Source organism: Lithobates pipiens, unplaced genomic scaffold (genome assembly GCF_037356315.1).
Source record: "Lithobates pipiens isolate NorthernLeopardFrog02 unplaced genomic scaffold, aLitPip1_a1.2 Scaffold_8, whole genome shotgun sequence".
NCBI classification, from domain to species: Eukaryota; Metazoa; Chordata; class Amphibia; order Anura; family Ranidae; genus Lithobates; species Lithobates pipiens.
The window spans coordinates 492,836,924-492,863,020 of record NW_027507903.1 but is presented as its reverse complement, the minus strand read 5'-3'; the positions used below and the strand labels follow the sequence as shown (position 1 = coordinate 492,863,020).

The 26,097-nt window shown below is 42.9% G+C and overlaps 1 protein-coding gene across 1 annotated transcript in view; it reads right to left on the bottom strand.

Moving 5' to 3' along the window:
- Positions 1-1,468: 1,468 nt before the first annotated feature.
- The window catches only part of AKR1D1 (aldo-keto reductase family 1 member D1), an 83,615-nt gene continuing 58,986 nt past the window's right edge, over positions 1,469-26,097 (bottom strand). The window contains exons 5-9 of the mRNA XM_077469100.1: positions 21,607-21,729; positions 20,314-20,423; positions 17,621-17,786; positions 6,892-6,974; positions 1,469-1,705 (exon numbers count right to left, since the gene is read on the bottom strand). Coding sequence (XP_077325226.1) covers positions 1,663-1,705; positions 6,892-6,974; positions 17,621-17,786; positions 20,314-20,423; positions 21,607-21,729 — 525 coding nt within the window. The 3' untranslated portion in view covers positions 1,469-1,662. The remainder of the gene's footprint in view (positions 1,706-6,891; positions 6,975-17,620; positions 17,787-20,313; positions 20,424-21,606; positions 21,730-26,097) is intronic.

Below are 26,097 nucleotides of genomic sequence, written 5' to 3'. Positions count from 1 at the left end.
TATTGATGAAATAGCAACAAAAAATACAATCAAACAAAAAACATTTACAGTCAAAAAAAATATATATTATATAAATCACACAAATAGTGATACTGTGAGTAAGTGACAAAGGTGAAAAATAAAAAATGACCACAAGAACAAATGGTGCTCTAATACAAATGTGTAGTTCCAAAGTGAGTTCGATTAATCTTCAATCAAGGAAAATTGATGGAAAGCAGTAATCCTAATGGTGGCAATAGTTCAAAAAATGATTAATTCAAATAAACATTCTGTAGCCAAGTGTCCATCAAGTGAAAAGCCTCCACCGCACCCTTGGTGCTCGTGCCCCCCTTGTATAAAAAACTCACCAAAGGTATTGCCCAGCACTCTCGTGTCAGGCAAAAGCGCTTATAGTGTATACAACTGATGATTATTTTCTCCAAGCCACTTCTTATGAGAACTTCGCAAGCAGAGGATAGTCACTTATTATCTCAGAATTACCTCAAGGAGACAAAAGAAACTTCCCATAGTGCAATAATGTAAAGCTAGTTTAATAAAACGTCAAATTTTAAAATCACACTCACATGGGTCCAATAAAAAACAGGCACTTCAAATAGACAATCCACTGGTCAATTCAAAGGTTCTCCCCTCATAAGCATTGGTGAGTATACTGGAAGCAGGCTAGGTAGTGTCACATAGCACCGTCTCTATACAAGGTATCTGTGTGGTACCTGACAGCAGATATCTCAAATTGAAAACAGCGCCAAATGGTGATATTCCGTCCTTCAATCAGTATGTTCTCCTCCCTCCGCCTTCTATCAACTTGATTACTGTGTGTGCTGGTCGCCGTATAGCCACGCCCCCGACATGTTTTGTCCAATGGACTTCCTCATGGGTTTTCAAAACAGGCAGGAGAGAGGAGGGAGACTTCAGTCACAGACAGGGATGGATGGTGAGCTCACGCACCCCTTGGCAGTCTGCACCTCTCATCCAGATGTATCTGGAAGTCATAGTCCGGTCTGAATATGTCTGGGTTTCAGGCAGTGTGAAACGTGGATGCATGATTCCAAACCCAAACTGTCCGGGTGAATCCTGGACAGGTGGTAACCCTATCCTATAGTCCTAGGTTGACAATGTTGCTCTTTCATAATACAGTGAGTGAGCCTAGGACATGAAAGTATGTTACTGGCAGGAAACTAATTGAACCGCCACGTCTAAGGACTGGTAACCTGCAGTATATTACATTTATGTTCTTGGGTTTAGATACGCTTGTTCCTGTTTGGCTGAATTTTTAGGAGTAAATCAGATGTTTTTTCACGCTAGAAAGTGCATCTGCAGCTGTAATTAGCAGGATTCAGCAAAAGACCTTCTACTCATTTCATGTCTGTAGAAAATAATGAACTTTCACAATGATCACAATGGAAAAAGTGAATATATATTAAATGCAGTTAGATCATATCAGCTTAAAAAGGAAGAAAACACAAACCACTTTTTATTAAAAAAAAAGAACTGTTTTATTTGTGCTTAATATGAAATACTCTGTCCTTGGGATGTCTTGGTATGTTCATGTATATATTCTGTCTTTGGTAATCTGATAGAGATGGGAAGATCATGAAGAGTGTCCACTCCAGAAGAGTGGTTTATCGTTGACTGATGGTAGAGAGGACTTTCTATACCTGGACCTCAGTACTCATCCTTAAAAGGGTATTCTGGGTGATCACTCCACCTACAAAAATAGAAAAACTGGTCAAGGCTTATGTTTATTGATTACTATACAATGGCTACTGAAGGATTATTTGCACAGCAGGGGCAGACTGACAATTTGGCTACTCGGGCACTGCCCAAGGGCCCTGGGCCACTAGGGGGCCCCATCAGGGTTGCCAGCCTCAGCAAAACCAAGGACAGTATGTAAAAACCTCTTTTTTTATATCTGTCTCTGAAATGTCCATTACCGACATCCTTTTGGTCTAAAAGTCCAGAGATTATAGCTGGCCCACCTCTCCAGTACCTTCTCAGCCAATAAAAACATGTCTGTGTATACTGTGTGCCCTTGCTTGGTGCTACTTTTTAAGAAATAGAGCTTATGTATTTAAAGTAAATAAATTACTAACAGGGATTCTATGAAGCAGCAGTGGGTAACACTTAACCCATACCATTAGGTGCTAGAACAAACTGCCAATTGTTCATATATATCTCCCTGGACAAAGGATTTCTGTCTTATGCAAAGTCCATTCAGTTAAAATACTGCTAGCATCCAGGGCGAATGATAAATTGTGGCACAATAATCAAGATGCAAAGTCGGGGGGGGGGGGGGGGATGGGTAAATAAGCAGATGCAGGTTATTGAGGGACCATTACATGATCTGGAGTTGAAAGAGCAGCTTACTTTTAACCTCCTCATTCAGTATGTTGTTGGTTGACAGCAGTGGGATAGCCAGCAAAAAGGATGGACCATAGGCCTACTGCATTAAGGTGTGCACCCCAAATGTATTAAAACATGGACAGTGTCAGTAGAGCAGTGAACTTGTCAGAGCAGAGGTTGGTGTCAGTAGCTTATTATTTTTATTATTTAATTTTAATTTTTTTATTTTTAGGAGCCCTGTTCGGGGGACATTGGTGCAATATCAGCAGGGAGAATCTACGCCTCATGGGATGATTAGGGTGTGCCCAGGAACATCCGCACACCTATGGGTTTGACACCTTCTTATATACTACCACTCTTAACACATAAACTGACCCTCATAAGATGAAAAATTAAAACTGTACATTCAGACTATTTTAACCATTTTAAAGAGAAGCTCTACCTGAAAATAGCAAGATACAAATGAATAGCCCATTACAAGATATTTATATATCTTAATGGTGATTGCAACATTGGGAGGAAACTTTGCAGTCTCAAGCCACTCAAGAAAACATGTGAAAACTCAATGAAGTTGGACAAGAAGTGGTTTAACCTTAAACTGTGTAAGAGGTCTTTACTGCTAGAGTGGTAAGGATTTGGCACTCCCTTCCACAATTGGTGATTTCAGCGGGAAGTGTCGCTAATTAAAAAGAAAAAAATCCTATTGAACACAGGATATAGGAATATGCAAAGTGGTAGAGACAAACACACCCACACAGGTTGAACTAGATGGACTGGTGTCTTTATTCAAGCTTACCAATTATAAAATTAAAATAACTAAAACCAGACTTTGCTTTATTTTCAGCTTCAGTGCAGAGATTTTGCCTGCAGTACTTTTTTCTGCTGCAAGCTTTCCTCAGTTTGATGGTTACCATTATTGAACTCACTTCCTCTGCACCCAGGTTGTTCTGGACCCACCTCTAGCCTGTGACTAGACAGTGACTGTCAGTTAGTGATGGACGAACGTTTCGCCCGGCGGTCGTTTCGCGGCGAATTTCCGACATTCGCGGTCCGCACGTTCGAACGCCTTTTTCCGTCGTTCGCCGCGGCGGACTTACGTGTTTAATGTATACAAGAACTTTAACCTTTGGTGACACGTTTATCATGTGATACAGGACAGCCAATTGAGACATGACAGCACATGGACACTTGGACATTCCCCCTAACCTATAAATACACCCGATCCGGTGGCCATTTTACATTCTTTCTTCTGTTACGATAGGGACAGGTTCCTGTGTGGAGTAGGGAGAGATAAACCACTAGCTATTTGGTACACAAAAGTTCTTTTCAGGACTGGTATAGGTGTTAGGTGTTGATAGGTTTGCTGTGCTGCTGATTCTTGCAGCAGCCTGAGTGTCTTTTGTTAGTTTAGAGAAAGGGAAAGGACGGTGTATGCTACAGGGACAGCCAGATTAGTCTTTCATCATCATCATCATCATCATCATCATTAGCTGTTACTATCAAGGTCCACAAAAGAGCTGTTCCAGTAACCACTAATCGTTCTCTTTTTTTGCCAATTTGTATAGGGACAGGAAGGAAGCAGTGTTGTCAGGCAGTGAGGGTAATTTTAAAGACTTGCTGTTATTATTAGTTCCACAAAGGTTCTTTTCAGGACTGGTATCAGTGGTACAGTAATAGGCTTGTACATGTATAATATTCTTTCTTCCAAATATAGAAAGGATATTATACTTGACTGCTGCCCTTCTGCTGCAGTCTGCTAAACATTCACAACTCACTTGTTCCACAAAAGTTCTTATAAGGACTGGTAACTTGGTATAGGGTGCTACGGTACATAGGCTTGAGTGCGGTACAGTCTGCTGTTCTGTAAGGACCGCTATCGGTCCACAATAGATAGGGTTGACGTGCACCACTGCTGACCGCTGCCCTATACTGCAGCAGTCCTTCAGCGGTATAGGGACTGACGTACAGTCTGCTAAACACTAATACACAACCTGCTTGGTCCACAAAAGTTCTTATAAGGACTGGTAACTTGGTATAGGGTGCTACGGTACATAGGCTTGAGTGCGGTACAGTCTGCTGTTCTGTAAGGACCGCTATCGGTCCACAATAGATAGGGTTGACGTGCACCACTGCTGACCGCTGCCCTATACTGCAGCAGTCCTTCAGCGGTATAGGGACTGACGTACAGTCTGCTAAACACTAATACACAACCTGCTTGGTCCACAAAAGTTCTTATAAGGACTGGTAACTTGGTATAGGGTGCTACGGTACATAGGCTTGAGTGCGGTACAGTCTGCTGTTCTGTAAGGACCGCTATAGGTCCACAATAGATAGGGTTGACGTGCACCACTGCTGACCGCTGCCCTATACTGCAGCAGTCCTTCAGCGGTATAGGGACTGACGTACAGTCTGCTAAACACTAATACACAACCTGCTTGGTCCACAAAAGTTCTTATAAGGACTGGTAACTTGGTATAGGGTGCTACGGTACATAGGCTTGAGTGCGGTACAGTCTGCTGTTCTGTAAGGACCGCTATAGGTCCACAATAGATAGGGTTGACGTGCACCACTGCTGACCGCTGCCCTATACTGCAGCAGTCCTTCAGCGGTATAGGGACTGACGTACAGTCTGCTCACTTCCTTGACCCAAAAAAGCACACCGTACTATATGCCCCTACCCTCCTCTTTGAAGAGGTTGAGCGGTGTCATATTTCTACTGGGGCTGCTTATGATATCCCTGTGCTGTGCTGACTTCCTCCTGGGGGTTCTTATTATGAAGGGATCACACTATCCCTGTGCTGTGCTGACTTCCTCCTGGGGGTTCTTATTATGAGGGGATCACACCATCCCTGTGCTGTGCTGACTTCCTCCTGGGGCTGCTTACGGTGCTGCTGTCAGTGCTGTATGTCACGGTGCTGCTGTCAGCGCTGTATGTCACGGTGCTGCTGTCAGCGCTGTATGTCACGGTGCTGCTGTCAGCGCTGTATGTCACGGTGCTGCTGTCAGCGCTGTATGTCACGGTGCTGCTGTCAGCGCTGTATGTCACGGTGCTGCTGTCAGCGCTGTATGTCACGGTGCTGCTGTCAGCGCTGTATGTCACGGTGCTGCTGTCAGTGCTCTGTATTACGGTGCTGCTGTCAGATGCCTCTATCACGGTGCATGTGTCATTCCGGTATGTCACGCTGCTGGTGATCATCTCCTGCACCCTCTTCTTTGCCTACCCTGGTCCCTGACCTTCCCTCTCCTCCATTGCCTTCATTAGCTCCATAGTCCTGAATTGTTAGAACAATTTCCCAAATAAAATAAAAATGCTTGTAGTTATCGATCCCAAATTCACCTCATACATGTATTATGTCATTGTCCAGATGGTGGGACTACGTTTTACCCCCTAATAATTACCACGTGGCCGCAAATTCGACATGAAGGTTTGCAAAGTTCGCCTCCCATTGAAGTCAATGGGGCCCGCGGCGAACGTTCGGTTTCGCGAACGTTTGGGTCCGTTCGCATTTCGCTTTCGCGAAACGTCCCGTCGGAAGTTCGTCCATCACTACTGTCAGTACATGAACTGATTTGCTCGTTGTGCTTCTTTTCCCTCCCTCAGTCAGTGTTCTGCTGTACAGAGCCTGCAACAGGCTGACGCCAGGTCATCAAATTTAAGTATTTAAACTATTTGCTGAAAAAGAATAAAAAAAAAAAAAAAAAAAATGTGCTGGCAGCTGGATCCTGGAGAAACTTTCAATGCAGGGATGCCAAAGCTGTTAACCATTTATGGGCTAAAATTGTAGAGACAGGAGGACAGGCATCACGGCAGTGAAGATTTCTCCAAGATCCAGTTGCCTGCACAACGTGGAACATACTGTACTTCATTACAAGTAATTGAGAATCAAAACAGTTTTAATAAAACCTCAGCTTTCAAGGATATATTAGTAATTAGAGTGGCATTAATTGGTGCCTTTTATATCTGCATGGAGGTCAGCTAGAGCCTGGCGTTAGAAAGGATATGACATTTAATTGAAGGTTGTAGTATGCTTTTGTGCCTGAAGGTGGCACTGCTAGGCTGGGTATCTTAGTCCTGTTTACCCATCAAATGGCAAATCAAGAGTCGCACAAGAAGGATTTTGAAAAATTAACCAAATTGACAAAAAATGAATAAATGTCTTGGGACTGAAAAACACATTGCAACTCTGCAGACAATAAACAGACAGTAGATTATCTCTAATGTAGCCGTGTTTGGGTTGCATAGCTTCTCAACAGTATCAATTGTAACAAATAAATGGGGAATTATGCATTTTTTACTGTATATTATTTTGCCAAAACATACACAATAAAAGTTTTAGTAGGTCATAGTAGGTGAGGTTGAAAAAAGACACAAGTCAATCAAGTCTATCCTATGTGTGATTATATGTCAGTATTACATTGTATATCCCATATGTTGTGCTCATTCACATACCATAATGCGTGATAAGTCGTGTGGATTATGGTGACGCACTTTGGTGTGAATGGGCGCTCATAGTTCCTGTTCCATTGTTTTGGACCCATATAAATACTCACATTAACAGTTCCACATAGCGAATGTTCTTATTCAGAACTTCAATTTTCTTCATTTCCTGGTCGGTGAGTGAGAAGTCAAAAATCTGCATTTATCAAGAAAATAAAAACAAGCAAAGTAAGGCCCTGTTACATCACACAGATCGGGGATTCACTAATATACACAGCTTCTTTACACATTTGGAGACTTTTAGCCCCTTTGCTCTTCAGATTTGGGCTACACACAAGTCAGATGGCAAGAAACCCTTGGCTAATATTATTCTATAGGGCAAACCTGAAAAAAGATGAGTAGGCAGCATGTGCCACAATACCACCCGAGTGACATATTACATGAAATGTACAGTGGTTGGGGCATATTTTGAGTTGTTATTTTCAAAGACAAGATCCATATTTTTTATACGATTTCTCTTCCATATTTTTATTACATGCAGGGTCTACAATTTACCTTTGCCACCCCTCTACTTTCCCATAGCAGTAAATAAAACTGTAGAGAATTTTTTTTTATATATACTTGCCTTTCCTCCAGATTCTATTGTGTAGGGGGTTATGTCATGCTCCAATGAGGTTCCAGGTTATGCTGCATACTCTAAATCTCAGAGAAACAGAGGGGTGCACTATACCCATGCACCAAACCCAATATGACCTAAAATGTATTTATTTTTTTTATTCATAACTGTCTAAGCCTTTGTACACACAGTCGGACATTCCGAAGGAAAATGTCCGATCGGACCGTGTTGTCAGATAATCCGACTGTGTGTGGGCTCCATCGGATATTCCGACAGACAACGTTTTAGAGCTGGGCTATAAAACTTTCCGACAACATGATCCAATCGGACTTTGTCCGATCGGAATTCTCTACACACAATTGGACAAAGTGCCATGCATGCTCAGATCAAATTCCTAGACCAAAGCTATTGGCTACTAGCCTGAACGTAGTCCCGTCGTAACGAAATAACGTCATCATGTTAAGTACGATCGGATTTTCTGACAACTTTGTCCGACCGTGTGTATGCCACACAAGTTTGACAAAATCAGATGGATTTTGTTGTCGGAATGTCCGACCATGTGTACAAGGGCTAAGGCTCCATGCAAACTAGCATTTCTTTAAGCTCCTAGATGCTGTTATTAGCATGTTTTCTGCTCTTAGAAGCTAAATAGTGTTATCCTATGTCTCCAGGCTATTTGCTTTTTTTGAGCTTCAGCGTCTAGACGCAGAAAAAAATATATGTTTTTGTTGCAGCGTGTTTGCCACTTTATTTTGCTGAGCATAACATGTGCTTAACCTTTTGAAATGCTGAAGGAGATGAATGGGCTTTGGAGTGAATGTGGCAGTTGACAAAAAAAGAAATCCTTCATATTTTGGACCTGCGTATCTAGCCGTTTGGCACTGCAAATAATATTTCCTTTAAAAGCTTTAAAAGTTAAGACTGCTACAGCCACATCACAAGTGGCGATCTTGTTTGTTACTGTAATCCCATACATTTTTTGTTTAGATCATAATAAAGCTGTATTTCAAATACCCCAAAAATAAAAATAAATGTTTTTGAAGTGCAGAAAAACAGCTAATTGCTACTAAAACACACCCCACAACTTTTTTCAAGCAGTTTTTTTTTTCTTCATGTATTGTAAAAACACAAACACTCCTAAAACCACCTAAAACGCTACTAGAAGCTGGCACAAAAATGCTATTATCAAAGTTTTTCATCCGGCATTTTTTTCGAGCATTTTTTGAGCTTATAAAAACAGCTGGCGTGCATGGAGCCTTAACCACTTTCAGACCGGACCATTTTGCTGGTCAATGACCAGAGGTCTTTTTACAATTTGGCACTGCGCTGCTTTAACTGGTAATTGCGCGGTCATGCAATGTTGTACCCAAACAAAATTTGTGTCCTTTTTTTCCAACAAATAGAGCTTTCTTTTAAAGGTATTTGACTGACTCTGCGATTTTTATTTTTTGCGATATAAACGTAAAAAGACCGCAAATTTTGAAAAAAATGATATTTTCTACTTTTTGTTATTAGAAAAATCCAATAAACTCAATTTTAGTCATACATTTAGGCCAAAATGTATTCAGCCACATGTCTTTGGTAAAAAAAAGTCAATAACTGTATATTTATTGGTTTGCGCAAAAGTTGTCACATCTACAAACTAAGGTACGTTTTCTGGAATTTACGCAGCTTTTAGTTTATGACTGCCTATCTCATTTCTTGAGGTGCTAAAATGGCAGGACAGTACAAAACCCCCCCAAATGACCCCATTTTGGAAAGTAGACACCCTAAGGAAATTGATAAGAGGAATGTTGAGCCCATTGAATATTTTATTTTTTTGCCTCAAGCGATTGAATAATGACAAAAAAAAAATGTTTTTTTTTTTTTTACACAAAGTTGTCACTAAATGATATATTGCTCACACATGCCATGGTTATATGTGGAATGACACCCCAAAATAAATTCTGCTGCTTCTCCTGAGTACGGGGATACCACATGTGTGGGATTTTTTGGGAGCCTAGCCGCGTACGGGGCCCCGAAAACCAAGCACTGCCTTCAGGATTTCTAAGGGTGTAAATTTTTGATTTTACTCCTCACTACCTATCGCAGTTTTGAAGGCCATAAAATGCCAAGATGGCACAAACCCCCCCCCCCCCCAAATGACCCCATTTTGGAAAGTAGACACCCCTAAATTTAGGGGTACACTAGTGAGACTCACAGGTAAAAAAGCACCTAGGCTGTCAGCGACTGTATCAAAACGCTACAAAAAAAAAAACTGTTAGCGATCGCAGGGATCAGGCCTGACTCTGCGAACGCTGCAGTTATGTGTGTTGTGTTTTGTAAGTGACAGTGATCGATCGATACTGCACTTGGGTGGGCTGGGCTGGGCTTGGCGGAGGGGCTAAACGCAGGTGCTAGCAGGTATCTGGGCTGATCCCGCTAACAATGCATTTTGGGAAACCTAAACTGCTGGCGACGCTAATATAGATCTGATCAGATACTATATTACTAAGGGAGGTGTATGCTTTGTGCGTGGGTGTTAGCGGTACTGGCACTAACCTGACGCTGCCTGTGGCGACGCAGACCTTTTCTGACCCTCAAACTTATATCACCCGCCGGGTGATCAGGGGGTTAAACCTTTATTAGGTAATAAATGGCGGGTGCCCTGAAACTATAAAAAAATAACTAACCAACCAGCGTCACCTGTAACAGTTATATGGTGATCACTGGTGAAAGGGTTAATCAGGGGGCTTTATGCGGTAGTATATGGGGGTCCCTGGCGCTATAAAAAGCTGCGGCGAACCTAAATACCTACCTGCCTAACTAGCTTCACCTGTGACACTAATACAGCGATCAGAAAAACGATCGCTTATTAGGCTGGGTTCACACTGGAGCAATGCGGGAACGCCACGAATCTGCGGCGGGTTCCCGCATCACACTGCCCTATGCGAACTGCTGGGAGTGTCAATGAAATGTTAATTGACACCCCCAGATCAGTTCGCATATCGCAGTGCAATCTGCAAACTCAGACAGGAATCGGATCGCATGGTGTGAACACCCATGCGATCCGATTCTGCTGCGGACCAAAAAAAGGGTCCTGTGCGAGTTTGCGGCGGGTGCGATGCGAATTCAGCCATACTATCTGTATGGCTGAACTCGAATCGCACAGAGATCGGATGTGATTTGCACTGCAGTGCGGTGCGAATCACATCCGTTCTCATAAACCGCTGCAATGTGAACCCAGCCTTAGTGACACTGGCGACGGGGGGTTATCACGGGGTTAAACCTTTATTGGGGGGGTTAGGGGGGTACCCTAGAACTAAAGGGGGCTAACCCTAACTGCCCTAACAGTTATTACAGTCACAAATGACACCAATGCAAAAAAAAAAAAATGAAATTGGTGTCACTGTGACTGGGGGTGCAGGGGTGATTGGGGGGGTGATCGGGGGGTGAAGGGGGGGTGAGAGTGTGCCTGGCATGTTCTACTGTATTGTGTAGTGTTGGTGCAACTCACCGATCCTCTCTCCTCGGTGCCGGAACGAAAAATACCGACACGGAGGAGAGATTACATCACTTCCTCTGCCTGTGTTTACATTACAGGAGAGGAAGTGATGTCACGCTGCACTTCCATTCGTCAGGAGCGATCGCGAGGGGGTGGCCATGAACGAATGGCCGCCCCCTCATCCCGGATCGCTCCTGAACGGATTCCGACCGCCGCTGGCACCGGGGGGGGGCCCGTTCGGGCCCCCCACCCGCGGGAAGGCAGGGACGTACATGTACGCCCATATGCCTGCCCGTGCCATTCTGTCGACGTACATCGTCGTGCGGCGGTCGGCAACTGGTTAAACACACAATGTAGAAAGTTAAAAGGAAATCATAAGAATCCCAGGTGTAGAACCTACGATACGGACTTAGTGCAAAAATACAAAAATTATAGAACAGACATACAGTGGGTAAAGAAAAGAATCACCCCCTTTAAAATTATCACATTTAGTTGCTTTGCAGCCTGAAATGAAGACAGATATAGTTTTTGTTTTATCCAGCTGTATTTTGTAGTGGAACTTATAACATCCAAGTGAAAAATATAATACCAACATGTTAGAATCAAATAATAAAAAAAAAACAGAGTTGCAAAAAGGATCCCCCCTTTGTGTCAGTATTTTGTTGAACCACCTTTTTCTTTAAATTACAGCCTTTAGTCTGTTGGGATGGGTCTCTACTAACATATCCCAACAGTTCAGTTAAATTTGATGGTGACCGTTTGTGGACTGCAGTCTTCAAGTCATTCCACAGATTTTAAATGGGGTTCAAGTCTGGGCTCTGACTAAGCCATGCATGGATATTCAACTTTATCTCCTTCAACCACTGTGTGTTCATTTTTGCTGTGTGCTTTGGGTCCATGTCATGTTGGAAGGTAAACCACCTTCACATTGCCAACTTTCTGGCAGAGAGCAGCAGATTTTCCTCAAGAATTTGATAGTATTTTGCTCCATCCATTTTTCCTTCTATCCTGACAAGTGCTCCAGTCCATGCTGTAGAAATGGCGTTATTTGGATGGTGAGCTGTATTGTATTTCCGCCAGACAGATCGTTTGGTGTTGAGGCCAAATAGTTAATTTTTAGTTTCATCTGAGCATAACACCCTTTTCCATGTGATGTGGCCTCAGAATCTTCAAGGTGCATTTAAGGTGGTCAGATGAGACTAAAATGTAATTATTTGGCCTCACCAAACAATATGTTGGGCGGAAATACAATACAGCTCACCATCCAAATAACACCATTCCTACAGCAAAGCATGGAGGTGGCAATATCCTGTTATGGGGTTTTTTCTCTGCAGCAGGGACTGGAGCACTTGTCAGAATTGTTGCTGCCCTTACATTGAAGGCTGTAATTAAAGCAAAATGTGGTCCAACAAAATACAGACATAAGGGGGTGATCCTTTTTCCAACTCAGTGATTCTGTTTTTGTTTTTGCTTTTTAACATGTTGGTGTCATATCTTTCACTTGAATGTTATACGTTGCACTAGTAAATACAGCTAGATAAAACAATAACCGCCTGTCTTCATTTCAGGCTGCAAAGCAACAAAATGTGCGATACTTTTCATTACCCTCAGTATAATAACTTAATTATAGGGAGACAACAACCAGACAGCAAATACGCCTTTTGCTGCCATTGGTCAATCTTTCTGTCTGAGTAGAGAGGTGTACAGAGTAGGGTCAGTATCCTGGCCACGTACCATAACCCAAAGGCATGGATTGATATGGAGGGTTACTGTGGTTAATAAAAGGCTCAGCTGCCCAGCCTGGGAAAAGAATGCACTCTCAACCCACTATCTCCACCAGTTAAAAAAAAAAAGTTTCTTTCAAAAACAAGGCTTCATCAGGGATGTACGGTGCAAAAAAAGTGTAATAAATCTCAGGACAAGATACTAGAGCACAGTTCTGGGAGTGTTTTACCAGTAGGAGTTGGAGGGCACTACATTCCCAAAATATTGTCAGGAGGAAGATAAAATCACCCTTGAAGGATATAGTAATAAGCAGATTTTGATTTTATGGTGTAGATATTCAGAGATTAGTCACTAGATGCAAAGTAGATTCGCAACACCACGAATTCTCTGCTTAAAGCGTATCTAAACAAAACAAAAATTTAACATATTGCTGCTGCAGCTTGCCAGTCCTTAGATGAGGTGGTTACATTTGATTTTTGTGTTGTTCGGGCTTTTTTGCTCCCTTTCACCTTGCCATTACCACACTTTTTGTTATAGGGCGGGTATGCTCACTCCTCCCCTGTATCTATGGGGTCAGCTATGGTTGCCACCCAGGCTGGATTTCAAACAGCCTTTGTCGCCAGTTTTTTTTTTTTAGGAAATTAAAGACAGAGCAAAGTTCTCCCAGTGCCTATACCAAACACAATGGGGTTGATTTACTAAAACTGGAGAGTGCAAAACCTGGTGCAGCTGAGCTTGGTAGCCAATCAGCTTCCAACTTCAGCTTGTTCAATTAAGCTTTGACAGAAAAACTGGCAGCTGATTGGTTTCTATGCACAGCTGCACCAGATTTTGCACTCCCCAGTTTTAGTAAATCAACCCTATTGTATTGAACACAGAAACAATGGGGTTGATTTACTAAAGGCAAATTCACTCTGCACTGCAAGTGCACACGGAAGTGCAGTCGCTGTAAATCTGAGGGGAAGATCTGAAATCAGAAGCTCTGCTGATTTTATCATCCAATCATGCCACAAGCAAAAAAGCTGTTTATTTTCCTTGCATGTTCCCATTGGATATACAGCAACTGCACTTTCAAGTGCAGTGTAAAGTGGATTTGCCTTTAGTAAATAAAGCCCAGTAGAACAAACCTGGTAAGAAGGCAGCTTGATACCGATACAGGAAAAGTTGAACATCCTCGCATCCTTGTTAAAGTACAATAAGCATGCTCTATATATCATTAGAATACAAGAAGGAGGAGGCCATTGTGGGTGTTGGAAGTTGTTAGATCAAGCCCCATCTTCGCCAGGGGTGCAAAATAATGGACACCCTGGGAAACCCAGCGATCTCAGGGGCAAAAGCTGGATTACACTGCAATAAAGCCTAATCATCTGGGGTAACAGCCATCTCACATCCTCTGCAGACCATCCACCCCCACAAAGAGAACCTGTCTATGTCTGCTGGATCTCCTGGCCACCTTAAGCCAGACCGAGACAATCTCACCAAGAACTAGAACACAGGACTACACAACCCACATAGTACTATATAGGTAGCTGGAAGATATATATGCAAGTGTAGCACCTTCCTAGACAGGTTGCTAGTTCCTGTAACGCTCCTGTAATCAGTTGAGCAGCTAGTGATTATTTTGGGCTGTTCTGTGCCTAGCTGTTTACAGATTTGACTGCTTCCCCCTGCCTTCTGGAAGGGTCTATAGTGGGTTGGGAGAGACAAATAAGCAGCCAATCCCTGGTAAATGTGCCCAGTAGGTGGCTGGAGGTGAATACATAGTGGCTTGGAACAGCAGGGTTCTTATCCAGGAGGAGAAGTTCCCAGCCTGAAGGGCTGCTGCCCTTCTGTACATTCCAGCTGTGTTTCTAACACTTGTTCAGTAGGGTCTCAGCTCTGTTAAAGTGGGGGTGCCTATCCTACCAAGCTTTGCTGGAACTGACTGAGTTCTTCTACTGAGGATCTGGTCTGGAGATTTCACAGGAGCGATGTCTGGCTGTTATTGAAAAGAGACATCCAAGTATCCAGGGACAATTGTGAGTGCAGGCCTCTGTGAGCAATCCTAGTGTCAGCATGCTGCTACTATCCCTCCTGAGTCAGTGTCAGCTATGTGGTATCCTTCCATGAAATCCTTTCTTGTTTGGCATTTTCTGTATTGTAGATTCGCTAACAGGGATGTAAGCATATGCCAGAGACTTTTGTAAGTCTTTAGCTGACATTCTAGAGTTCCTGTTCACCTCATTGAGCAGTCTGCGCTGTGCTCTTGCAGTCACCTTTACAGGATGCCTACTCTTAGGGAGAGTAGCGGCAGTGCTGAACTTTCTCCATTTATAGACAATTTGTCTTACCTTGGACTGATGAACAGCAAGGCTTTTTCAGATACTTTTATAACCCTTTCCAGCTTTATGCAAGTCAACAATTCTTAATAGTAGGTCTTCTGAGAGCTCTTTTGTGCGAGGCATCATTCACATCAGCAATGCTTCTTGTGAAAAGCAAACCCAGAGCTGGTATGTTTTCTTTTTTTTTTTTTTTTATAGGGAAGGGCAGCTGTAACCAAGCCCTCCAATCTCATCTCATTGATTGGACTCCAGTTGACTGACACCTCACTCCAATTAGCTCTTGGAGATCTCAGTCTAGGGGTTCCCATACTTTTTCCACCTGCACTCTGAATGTTTACATGGTGTGTTCAATAAAAACATGGTAACATTTAATTCTTTGTGTGTTATTAGTTTAAGCAGACTGTGATTGTCTATTGTTGTGATTTAGATGAAGATCAGATCACATTTTATGACCAATTTGTGCAGAAATCCATATAATTCCAAAAGGGTTCACATACTTTTTTTTGCAACTGTATGTTCGTTGAACAGCTTATGTTAGAGTTGAACTTACACTTCAAACTTACCTTTGACTCAAACACCAAGCCCATCCCTAATGGGCACTGGTGAGGCTGCGCTGATGGGCAGTGGTGTGGCCAACTAAAAAAAGATTTGTGCAGCATGCATAGGAATTCGTTCATATTTTTTTTCAAACTGTAGTCCAGCCCCCCAACAGGGACAGTTTAAAAAAGTGTGAGGACCCCTGCTCTAGATAGTTCAGATAGTTCATTGAGCAAGAGAGACTGAGACTGTGTATTTGGCTGCTAATACACTAGTTTGGAGGAAAGAACCTTGGGACTACTCAGCGGGCCCCTTAGGCGACGAGTGTTACATGAGCAACAATTTATGTTCTGTTATCATTAACAGAGAAACTAAGACATTACAAATATTTAAACATTAACAGCACCCACAAGTAATCTGTTTGACCTTACTATTAAAAAAAACAGAGTAACAAAATGTGAGTGTGACTAGAATTGCGAAAGACACAGGGCAACTGGGGATACAGCAGAAACTATTTGTGTGGCATGCTAACCACGCCCTGGTGAAGGGTCAACATAGGCCAGTCTAAGAGAGAGAGAGCGAGAGCGAGAGCGAGAGATCACTTTATACAATTCAGTGCATGGTCAGCAAGCAGCCAGCATTTGATTTCATTTTAAATCTGCCACCCACCCCACCTCCTCCACAAGCTCAGCATGCAGGATCTGGCTGCATACATATGGGGTTGTAGTGTGGGTGGACACTACTGTCACCAATCAGGTCAGCCCATAGTAAAACCAGAAGTGTGTAGTGAGCGCATAGTGGGCCCCATTCCCCTTGAGTCCCATGGGCTCAGGCACTGCACAAAGTAATGATACACCACTGGGTATGGGGTGATTAGCAGTTCACAGGAGTTAGACAACATTCTTTTATACTAGTTTAAATGAACAGCAAGTGAAAAGGAAGCTGTATTCCTTGGGGGATCAACAGGTGGTTTCTGTACCTGCTGAAAATATTTTAGCCTGGAAAAAAAAGAAAAAAAAAAAACTAGTGGAGCCATCACATCTAAGGATTGGCTATCTACGCCATATTTTGCACTTAGGTTAATATATCCTTTAACAGCAGTTATATCAGCCTCTTAGGGAGTACATTGTTTTCATTGAGTCAGCTGGCTCACAGACCTGTATTGTGAACACTGGCGCCACCCCCTAATCCATATGCGACCCCATACGCCACCCCCTAACCCCTTAATCCTTAGGCGCCAAATGCATGGATTTCAATGTTTTGTTTTTTTTAAACACACGATTAGAGCCCGAGATTCTAATTGGCTTAAGAAAAGGGTGGGCTCGGGCGCAGAGCACTGCGCCCTGAGCCCACCCAGTTGTGCGACCATAGCGAATTAATATTCGCTATTGTCTTCCTGATTCTCATTCCGACCAATAAGGAAGCGGGTCCTTAGATCCTGGCTAATTGGGTCTCAGAACCCACTCCCTGTTCGGCTGGGAGGAGAAGCAATGGCCCCGAAGCAAGGAGCAGTAGCCTTACCCCAGATGCTTCTCATCTGCCTCCTAAGGAGGCCTCTGATTGCCACCTTCCTGTCCATCTTTTGTGAGGGGAAAATCGCTGCCTTCCTGTCCATTTGCCATTGGAGGAGGGGTGGGGGGAAGGGGGGTTTGACGTTGGTTAGCCGCCCTCCCAAAATATTGAGCATACCGGTAAGCCACCACTGATTGTGAGAAGTAGCAGTTAAGAGCAACCATTGTGTAACACCACACAGCAAGATGCAGAGCTTGCATATGTAAAAAACAAATAGGACTGCCTCCATGCGCACCTACATATATGAAAATTGTAAACTTTTTTTTTTTTTTAAAACATTACCCACAATGATAGAATTGTTTTTTAATTACATTTTTTTTTTTACATAAATAACACACACCAGCACATTTAGAAACCACAGTGGCATGATTTACAAATGTACATATTTAAAGAAGGGCAAAACATGCTAAAAAGGGAATGAGCCTGATCACATGACCTGATGACCTGACAAAGTCATGTGTCTGGCCTTTCATCCTATCACAGCATCTTTTCTACAAATATATGCAGAAAACACTCCAAAGAATACAGCCTGCATGTCATAAATGACAAAGTTGGTCCTTAGTTCACGAGGAGCTGCACATCCTTACCTGGAAGTTTTCTCTGATCCGATCTGGGTTAAAGCTCTTTGGAATGACTACCACACCTCTCTGGACATTGAATCGTAATGCAACTTGGGCAGCTGACTTGTTGTACTTTTTGCCTATTGCATTCAAGGTAGCATCTTCCAGGAGAGGCGGAGAGGACACGTTCACCCTGCATAAATAAATAAAGGCTTCACTGTACGCTTCCTATAGGTTAAACATCATTAGTTATACAAAGTAGAAGTAAAGCTAGGAAATTGAAAGAAATTGCTTGGAAGTAGCATTTTGTTTTGTTTTTTTTTAGAATTGGCAAAGGCTCAATTTTGTTATTTTTGTGCACACCAAGATGCTGAGAATGGAGCCAGGTGCTGAGACAAGGTACTGTCTATTCTCAATAGCAGAAAAGAAGGGACATCAAACCATGGCTGGTCAGAGGGACTGGGAGGGTGCTGTACATAGTTTCCTGAAAACAGCACAGCACCCTGCCTAAGTACTCCTCTCGAGAACCCTCAGGCCTGATGCAAGCAGTAGCCTTGATCTAAGGAGGAGTTATGCAAATACAGTGTTAAATTTCTTGATGACTTAAAGGGGTTGTAAAGGTAAATGTTTTTTCACCTTAATGCATTCTATGCATTAAGGTGAAAAAACATCTGACAGTGCCTGCGCCCCCAGCCCCCCCGTTTTACTTACCTCACCCCTCGAAAGTCCCGCGTTTGTCCCCCGACGTCCTTTCCACCATTCAGCCTGGCCGCTGATTGGCTGGAGTGGATGGATGGAAAGCAGCGCAGCCATTGGCTCGCTCTGCTGTCAATCACATCCACTGACGTGGAGTGTCGGGGGGCGGGACCGTGTGATACAGCGAGCGGCTATAGCCGCTGGCTTTATCACGGGAGCGCGCCTGCAGATGCTTCTCAACATGCGAGGGAGCTTGCATGAACGTGAGAAGCACCTGCGGGAGGAAGCCGAGACAGCCGCCGAGGGACCCCAAAAGAGCAGGTTCGGGGGCCACTCTGTGCAAAACGAGCTGCACAGTGGAGGTAAGTATAACAGGTTTGTTATTTTTTTAAAATAAAAAAATTCACTTTAATGTCAGTTTGGAAGTTTGGGCACACCTAGGTTGGATGTTTTTGCAAAAAATCCAATTAATGAAAGGTTAGATGTTGATTGATGTCCTTCAACCAGGAAATGAGGAGGACTCTCATTTACTGCAGCTTTTTTTTCCTTTTTTCAATTGACATTTTTTCAAAAAAAAAATAATAATAATTCTTCATTCTTCACATAACAAAGATAGAAAAGAAAAACAAAATGACATCATATAAAGTTACTGCAGCTTTTAATGCACATTGTGAGAAGCTCACATTGTGCAGTGAAATCAGAGTAAGCAATTTCATTACAGGAGTGGAAACTGTTCAATACTGAAAGGAAGGCTGGAGTTCAACTTTAAAAGCATTTAAAAAACGTCTACGTTTTATGGTGCAGCTGGAACTCTACACCTGCATACCATATTGCAGGATCGGTGCTAGGAGGGGACTCCATTATAGTCATACCACACAACTTTTTGAGATCGGAACAAGGGGCATCAATTAGCAAAAGCATGTAGGCATGGTAACCCCTGCTAGCCCCCCCCCCCCCCTCCCCCCTTAAAGGTGAATTATACAAAAAAAAAAATTGGTTAAACCTGCAAGTGCCACTACTATTCCTTTATATTGCCTTTTGAAATTTACAAATGCAGAAATTTAGAAATTGGAGGAAAGGTTTAGCACTGGGAAACACTTTTTGAAAGGTAAAAGTTATGTAGAACTATGTAGATAAGACTAAAATGAGGGACAAATAAGGAGGAAAGAGGGACAGAGGGACTTTGTTCCAAATCAGGAACAGTCCCTTGAAATCAGGGACAGTCCCTTAAAATCAGGGACTGTTGGGAGCTATGATTATAACCAGGTCTAGGGCAGAACTTTGCAGGGGGCAGGACGGAAAGAGCCCCCGCCAGCTTGTGCTACACCGTTAGTGTAGCGCCAGTCTTATGGGGCAGACTGGGCTGAGAGGCAAATTAGTCTAGCGCCGCACCGCTTCCGGTATGCAGGCGGCCGGCATTCCGAAACTGGGGGAGGGAGCGCCACTTCTAATTTTAACTGTCCTATCATCCTGGACTACAAACCTTCCTCACTGTGCTATATGTTTTCTGCTGCACCATTAGCATGGTGATATTTTCTTAGGCCTCTCGATAAAATTATCAGAAATTTGTGCTTAAAGTAGAAGTATAGGCAACACTTTTTTTTTTCCTTTTGGATAGAATAAGGGAGGGTTATAGCCCATGTCAATTTATTTTTTACCATCCCTGTCCCATTGCAGAGATTTCCCTTCACTTCCTGCCCCATAGCTGAACAGGAATTGAGAGGAAATCTATGCAAATAAAGGGAATCCATTGCCTGCCGCCCCCCCCCCCCCTCCGCCCTCAGAACTAGTGTCCCCACTTGAACATTTCAGGGCGGGTCTTAAACAGCAAGGGGTGTGGCCTTGAAAGGAAGGGGTGGGTCATATTTAAATTAGGGGGTGCACTAGTTTAGTCAGGCCTAGGGCAGCACAAAACCTAAATACACTACTGATTATAGTAACCATTTCGTTAAGGCTGGAGTTCCAATTTCAAGTCTCTATATGTGGATAGAGCTGGGATTTTTTTTTCCCTTGTTGACACATACCACATTGCATCGCGACAAGTGCCTAGAGGACTATAGCCCACAATGACGATTTCATGTTGTTTGCAGAACTCCAATAACTTTGGCTGGGTGAAATAAGGATGGCATTCGACCTATGTAAAAGCAGATTAAAATGACAATGTTACATTCTGTAGCACCAGGATGAGAAGGACCCAGCACCAAGGAGCCATGTTTACAATCTGTACTTTGACTTGTATGGCTACCTAGAAACTTGAAGGTAGAAACAGGAAAATAACTGAACAACAAATGATTTTAAGGGCTACCGAGCTGCAAGGCTCTCTGTAGCGCAAATAGTATGCTGCCATCTTACGTTTATATAAATAGGCTGTACAATCCACAGCTAATTTTGGAAATATAACCAAGAATGCATATTCTAAAAGTATAGCCTGGTTTTGGGAAATCTGAAAATTCTTTCTTGCAGCGTGGCTGCAGCAGCATTTGCACAAATTAAAGAGGGGTGCTAAAGTCTATAATTCATTAAAGTGTTACTAAACCCACAACAGTAAAATCCGTTTATATACAGTAAAGCATGCTTGTCCCTGTGGAACCTAAGGGGTTAATTCTCTGCATTGTATAAAAAGGCTGTTCTATCCTGTCTCCTCTGATCATTTCCTTCTTCCACAGACTCAAATATATTTCCTGATATTTACAGAGCCAGGGGACAAGCTGCACATGCTCAGTTTGGCATGTATTGCTGTATTTTTTTTTTCTTGGGAGATTACATGTGATCGGCACAGGACAAAACAGCACTGTCCAGACAGAGGGTTAGGGGTCCTGCATTCTCATAGAGCAATTGTGGGGGAATGAAAACTCTTTCAAGTTTTAACCAGACACAGAAGTCACAAGACTGCTCTAACTGCTGATGAAAAAAAAAAAAAAAAAGAAGGTATTTAACAGTTGAAATTTACTAAATGAATTGTATTTCCATGTTCTGTGTACTGTGGAAGACCAGATATAGTGAATGCAGGGTCCTGGGTTTAGTAAACACTAAGTAAAAAAAACCTTCTCAAACTAGTTACCCTTAATCTATCCATTATTTTATATGTGCTCCAACTGGGGAGACTCAAAATTGTAGTTAATACTGCACTACACTGGGGTGCAATGACTTGTCCACTGCAGCTTGGGTTTGCAAATGTGTGTACACTAAACCCCTTGGTTTTAATGTGAACCATTAGACAGGGTCAATTTGGTTTGTTGCAGGCTAGCAAGTGAGCTAGGAAATTTTGCTTGTTTTTTTTGACTGACTGTATAGCTGTATATTGCCTGTGGACTCACCTGGTTGGATGTGGGCTTGTACTTGAGTCCCGGTTTGTTCAAGATCAGTTCTAGTTGCCTGCGGTTGAAGTTGGACACTCCCAGGGATTTGCAAAGCCCTGCATCTTTACATTCTTCCAAAGCCTGCAGAATACAGACAAAATTTAGTTATCAAAATTCTATTGGCTGCATTGAATTTACACAGCACCCAATTCTAGGGATTCCACAAAGGAAAGAAAACTTTATAGACTTAAGGAGAAGCATAATGGTATTTGGTTATTTTTTTTATATATGTTTCTAAAGATTTACGGTACATATTTTCAAGCTTATATTTTTCTTTATCTGCATATAATCTTTGTTTTACAAATAGATATACAATACCCATGAAAATCTCTGAAAATCACGCTAAGCTTGTGAATAGGACTAGGCCTAGCACTAGGTTTATGCTTTCTGGCAAATGGTGTTAATTCCTCAGTTAAAATGCACTCAGGTCACTGTTTAAAACATAATATAAAAAAAAAAAAAAAAAAAAAAGAAAGAAGAAGACTGAATCATAAAAACTTCCCACAAATCATGGGTTAAACACCGTCTCACAGAATGACAGGCCAGGCATTATGCGGGGTAGACATGGGCTAGCACAGGGGGAATGCTGCTGCTTGTGTTTTAAAGGTTGCTAGTAATCACAACGGCTGGATGCAGCACCTGATTGGACGATGGGGCGGCGGGAAGAAAGCCTGCGGAACCTGAGGTTTTATAAGGGGTCTGTTCGACCGTTAGCGTCAGTCTGCTGCCACAAGCCCGGGACTCCCCCCCTTTTTTTTTTATCAGATGTAGTCTTGGTGTTGTTTAGTGGGGATTAGTCGTCCAGCATTGTCTGGATGGACAACGTATAAAAGATATTTGGGTTGTTGTATTATAGCCAAGATGGCTTTATATTATTTTAATTTTCATACCTCAATTTATTAGGTTACCCCTTGAACAACACCAGGGCCAGAAAATATTTACCAAACAAATGGTTGTTAAAGAATTAATGTGTCTGTCAATTTGTGGTTATGTTAATGACTCCTTGGTGCTAGCCCATGGGTAGCGCATTATTTTTTACTTTTTGTTATAATAAATATCCCCCAAAAATATATAAAAAAACATTTTTTCCCTCAGTTTAGGCCGATACGTATTCTTCTACATATTTTTGGTAAAAAAAAAAAAAAAAAAAAAAAATCGCAATAAGCCATTGATTGGTTTTTGCAAAAGTTATAGCGTTTACAATATAGGGGATAGTTTTATGGCATTTTTATTTAAAAAAATTTTGTACTAGTAATGGCGGCAATCAGCGATTTTTATTGTGACCGAGACATTATGGCGGACACATGGTGGACACATCGGACATTTTTGACACATTTTTGGGACCATTGTCATTTATACAGCAATCCGTGCTATACAAATGCAGGGATTCCTGTGTAAATGACACTGGCAGTGAAGGGGTTAACCAGTGGGTGGCAGTGTAGGGGTTAAGGGTTCCAAGGGGTGCGTTACTAACTGTTGGGGGCTGGGCTTTCATTTGGTGAACACTGATCTCTGCTCCAATCACATGGAGCAGAGATCAGCGTCACTTGTTGCTAGGCAGAACGGGGAGATGCTGTTTACAACGGCATCTCTCTGTTCAGCCGCCCCGTGACACGATCGCGGGTATGCCCACGGCGATCGAGTCTGCGGGACCCGCGACCAGACTCACGGGGGTCCCGACAAGCACGGTGGCGGAGCGCTCGTGATGGCAGGGTGGCGTTAAAGATTGGACGTACCTGTACGCCAATATGCCTGCCCGTGCCATTCTGCCGATGTACATCGGCGTGCGCTGGTCGGGAACTGGTTAAAACAGCTGCCCTATGGCAATTGCTTAGCAAAGGTAATTATACAATGTAGAGTACTCATATGTACAGTGCCTTGAAAAAGTATTCACATCCCTTGAAAATTTTCCACACGTTGTCATGTTACAATGAAAAACGTAAAATGTATTTTTGGGGGATTTTGTGTGATAGACCTACACAAAGTGGCACATAAAATTGTGAAGTGGAAAGAAAACGATAAATAAGTTTCAAATTTTTTTTACAAATAAATATCTGAAAAGTGTGGTATGCATTTGCATTCAACCACCCCCCCCCCCCTCGCCCCGAGTCAATACTTTGTAGAACCACCTTTCGCTGGCTGCAATTACAGCTGCCAACTTTGCGAACAGCAATTTTCAAGTCTTGTCACAGATTGTCAATTGGATTTAGGTCTTAACTTTGACTGGGCTATTCCGACACATGAATATGCTTTGATCTAAAGCAGTCCATTGTAGTTCTGGCTGTATGTTTAGGGCCATTGTCCTTATGAAAGGTGAACATCTGCCCCAGTATCAAGTCTTTTGCAGACTCTTATGCCCCATACACACGGTCGGACATTCCGACCACAAAATGCGTCAGATTTTTTCCCCGACAGATTTTGGCCGAAACTTGTCTTACACATACACATACAGGCATACACATGGTTGCACAAAGTTGTTGAAAAATCCGATCGTTCAGAACGAGGCAACATACAAAACGTATGACAGAACTACGTAGAGGCCAGTAGCCAATAGCTTTCACCTCCAAATTTTTTCTGAGCATGCGTGGCACTTTGTGTGTCGGAATTCTCTACACACGATCGAAAAAAAGTCTGATCGGATTTTGTTGTCGGTAAATTTTAGATCCGCTTTCAAACTTTTTCCATCAGAAATTCCAACAGAAAAAGTCAGATAGAGCCCACACGATCGGATTTTCTGACAACATAATCCGACCTGACTTTTTCCGTCGGAATTTCCGACCGTGTGTATGGGGCATAACAGGTTTTCTTTTAAGATTGACCTGTATTTGGTTCCTTTCACCTTCCCATAACCTTCTGAAGAAAAGCATCCCCACAACATGATGCTACCATCACCATGTTTCATGGTGGAGATGGTTTGTTCAGGGTGATGTGCAATGTTAGTTTTCCACCACACATAGCATTTTGCTTTTAGGCCATTCCATTTTGGTCTCATCTGACCAGAGCACCTTCTTCCACATGTTTGCTGTTTCAACCACATGGCTTCTCACAAACTGCAAACAGGACTTTTTATGGCTCTCTTTCAACAATAGATTTCTTCTTGCCATTCTTCCATAAAGGCCAGATTTGTGGAGTGTAGGACTAATAGTTGTTCTGTGGACAGATTCTCCCACCTGAGCTGTGGATCTCTGCAGCTCCTCCAGAGTTACCATGGGCCTCTTGGCTGCTTCTCTGATTAATGCTCTCTTTGCCCGGCCTGTCAATTTAGGTGGACGGCCATGTCTTGGTAGGATTGCAGTTGTGCCATACTCTTTCCATTTTCGGATGATAGATTGAACAGTGCTCCGTGAGATGTTCAAAGCTTGGGATATTTTTTTTATAACCTAATCCTGCCTTAAACTTCTCCACAACTATGTGTCTGACCTGTCTGGTGTGTTACTTGGCCTTCATGATGCTGTTTGTTCACTAAGGTTCTCTAAAACCTGTGAGGGCTTCACAGAACAGCTGTATTTATAGTGAGATTAAAATTACACAGGTGAACTCTATTTACTAATCAGCTGACTTCTGAAGGCAATTGGTTCCAAATGATTTTAGTTAGGGGTATCCGAGTAAAGGGGGCTGAATCCAAATCAAACACCACACTTTTCAGATATAAATAAAAAATAAAAAAAAGTTTAAACCATTTATCATTTTCCTTTCACTTCACAATTATGCGCCACTTTGTGTTGGTCGATCACATAAAATACATTTACTATTTTGGTTTTAACATGACAAAATGTGGAAAATTTCAAGACATATGAATACCCAATACTTCATTTGATTAAAAAGTACATTTGGTATACCGTATATACTCGAGTATAGGCCGACCCGAATATAAGCCGAGGCCCCCAATTTACCCCCAAAAAACTGGAAAAAATTATTGACTCGTGTATAAGCCGAGGGTGAGACATGCCTGTCCATCCCTGTGTGTCCGTCCATCCCTGTGGGTCCATCCATCCCTGTGTGTGTGTCCATGCATCCGTGTGTGTGTGTGTGTGTCCATGCATCCGTGTGTGTGTGTGTGTGTGTGTGTGTGTGTGTGTGTGTGTGTCCGTGCAGCCTACCTGTGTCCAGCCTGCCTGTGTCCGTCCAGCCTGCGTCCCGTCCAGCCTGCGTCCCGTCCAGCCTGCGTCCCGGCCCGGCCCGTCCCGGCCCGGCCCGGCCCGTCCCGGCCCGTCCTGTCCCGAGCCGAGCCTCCGTCCTTCAGCTCTTCGTCGGCGGCCATTCTAGGATTCAAAAGCCGCGCCTCCGTCGGTGATAGGCGGAACACTCAATTTCCCACTGACTGCTGTTCCGCCTATCGGATGTCCGTGATAGGCGGAACACTCAATTTCCCAGCAGCCTGTGTTCCGCCTATCACGGGCATCGTCTCATCCTCGTTCGTAGTACGAGGATGAGACGATGCCCGTGATA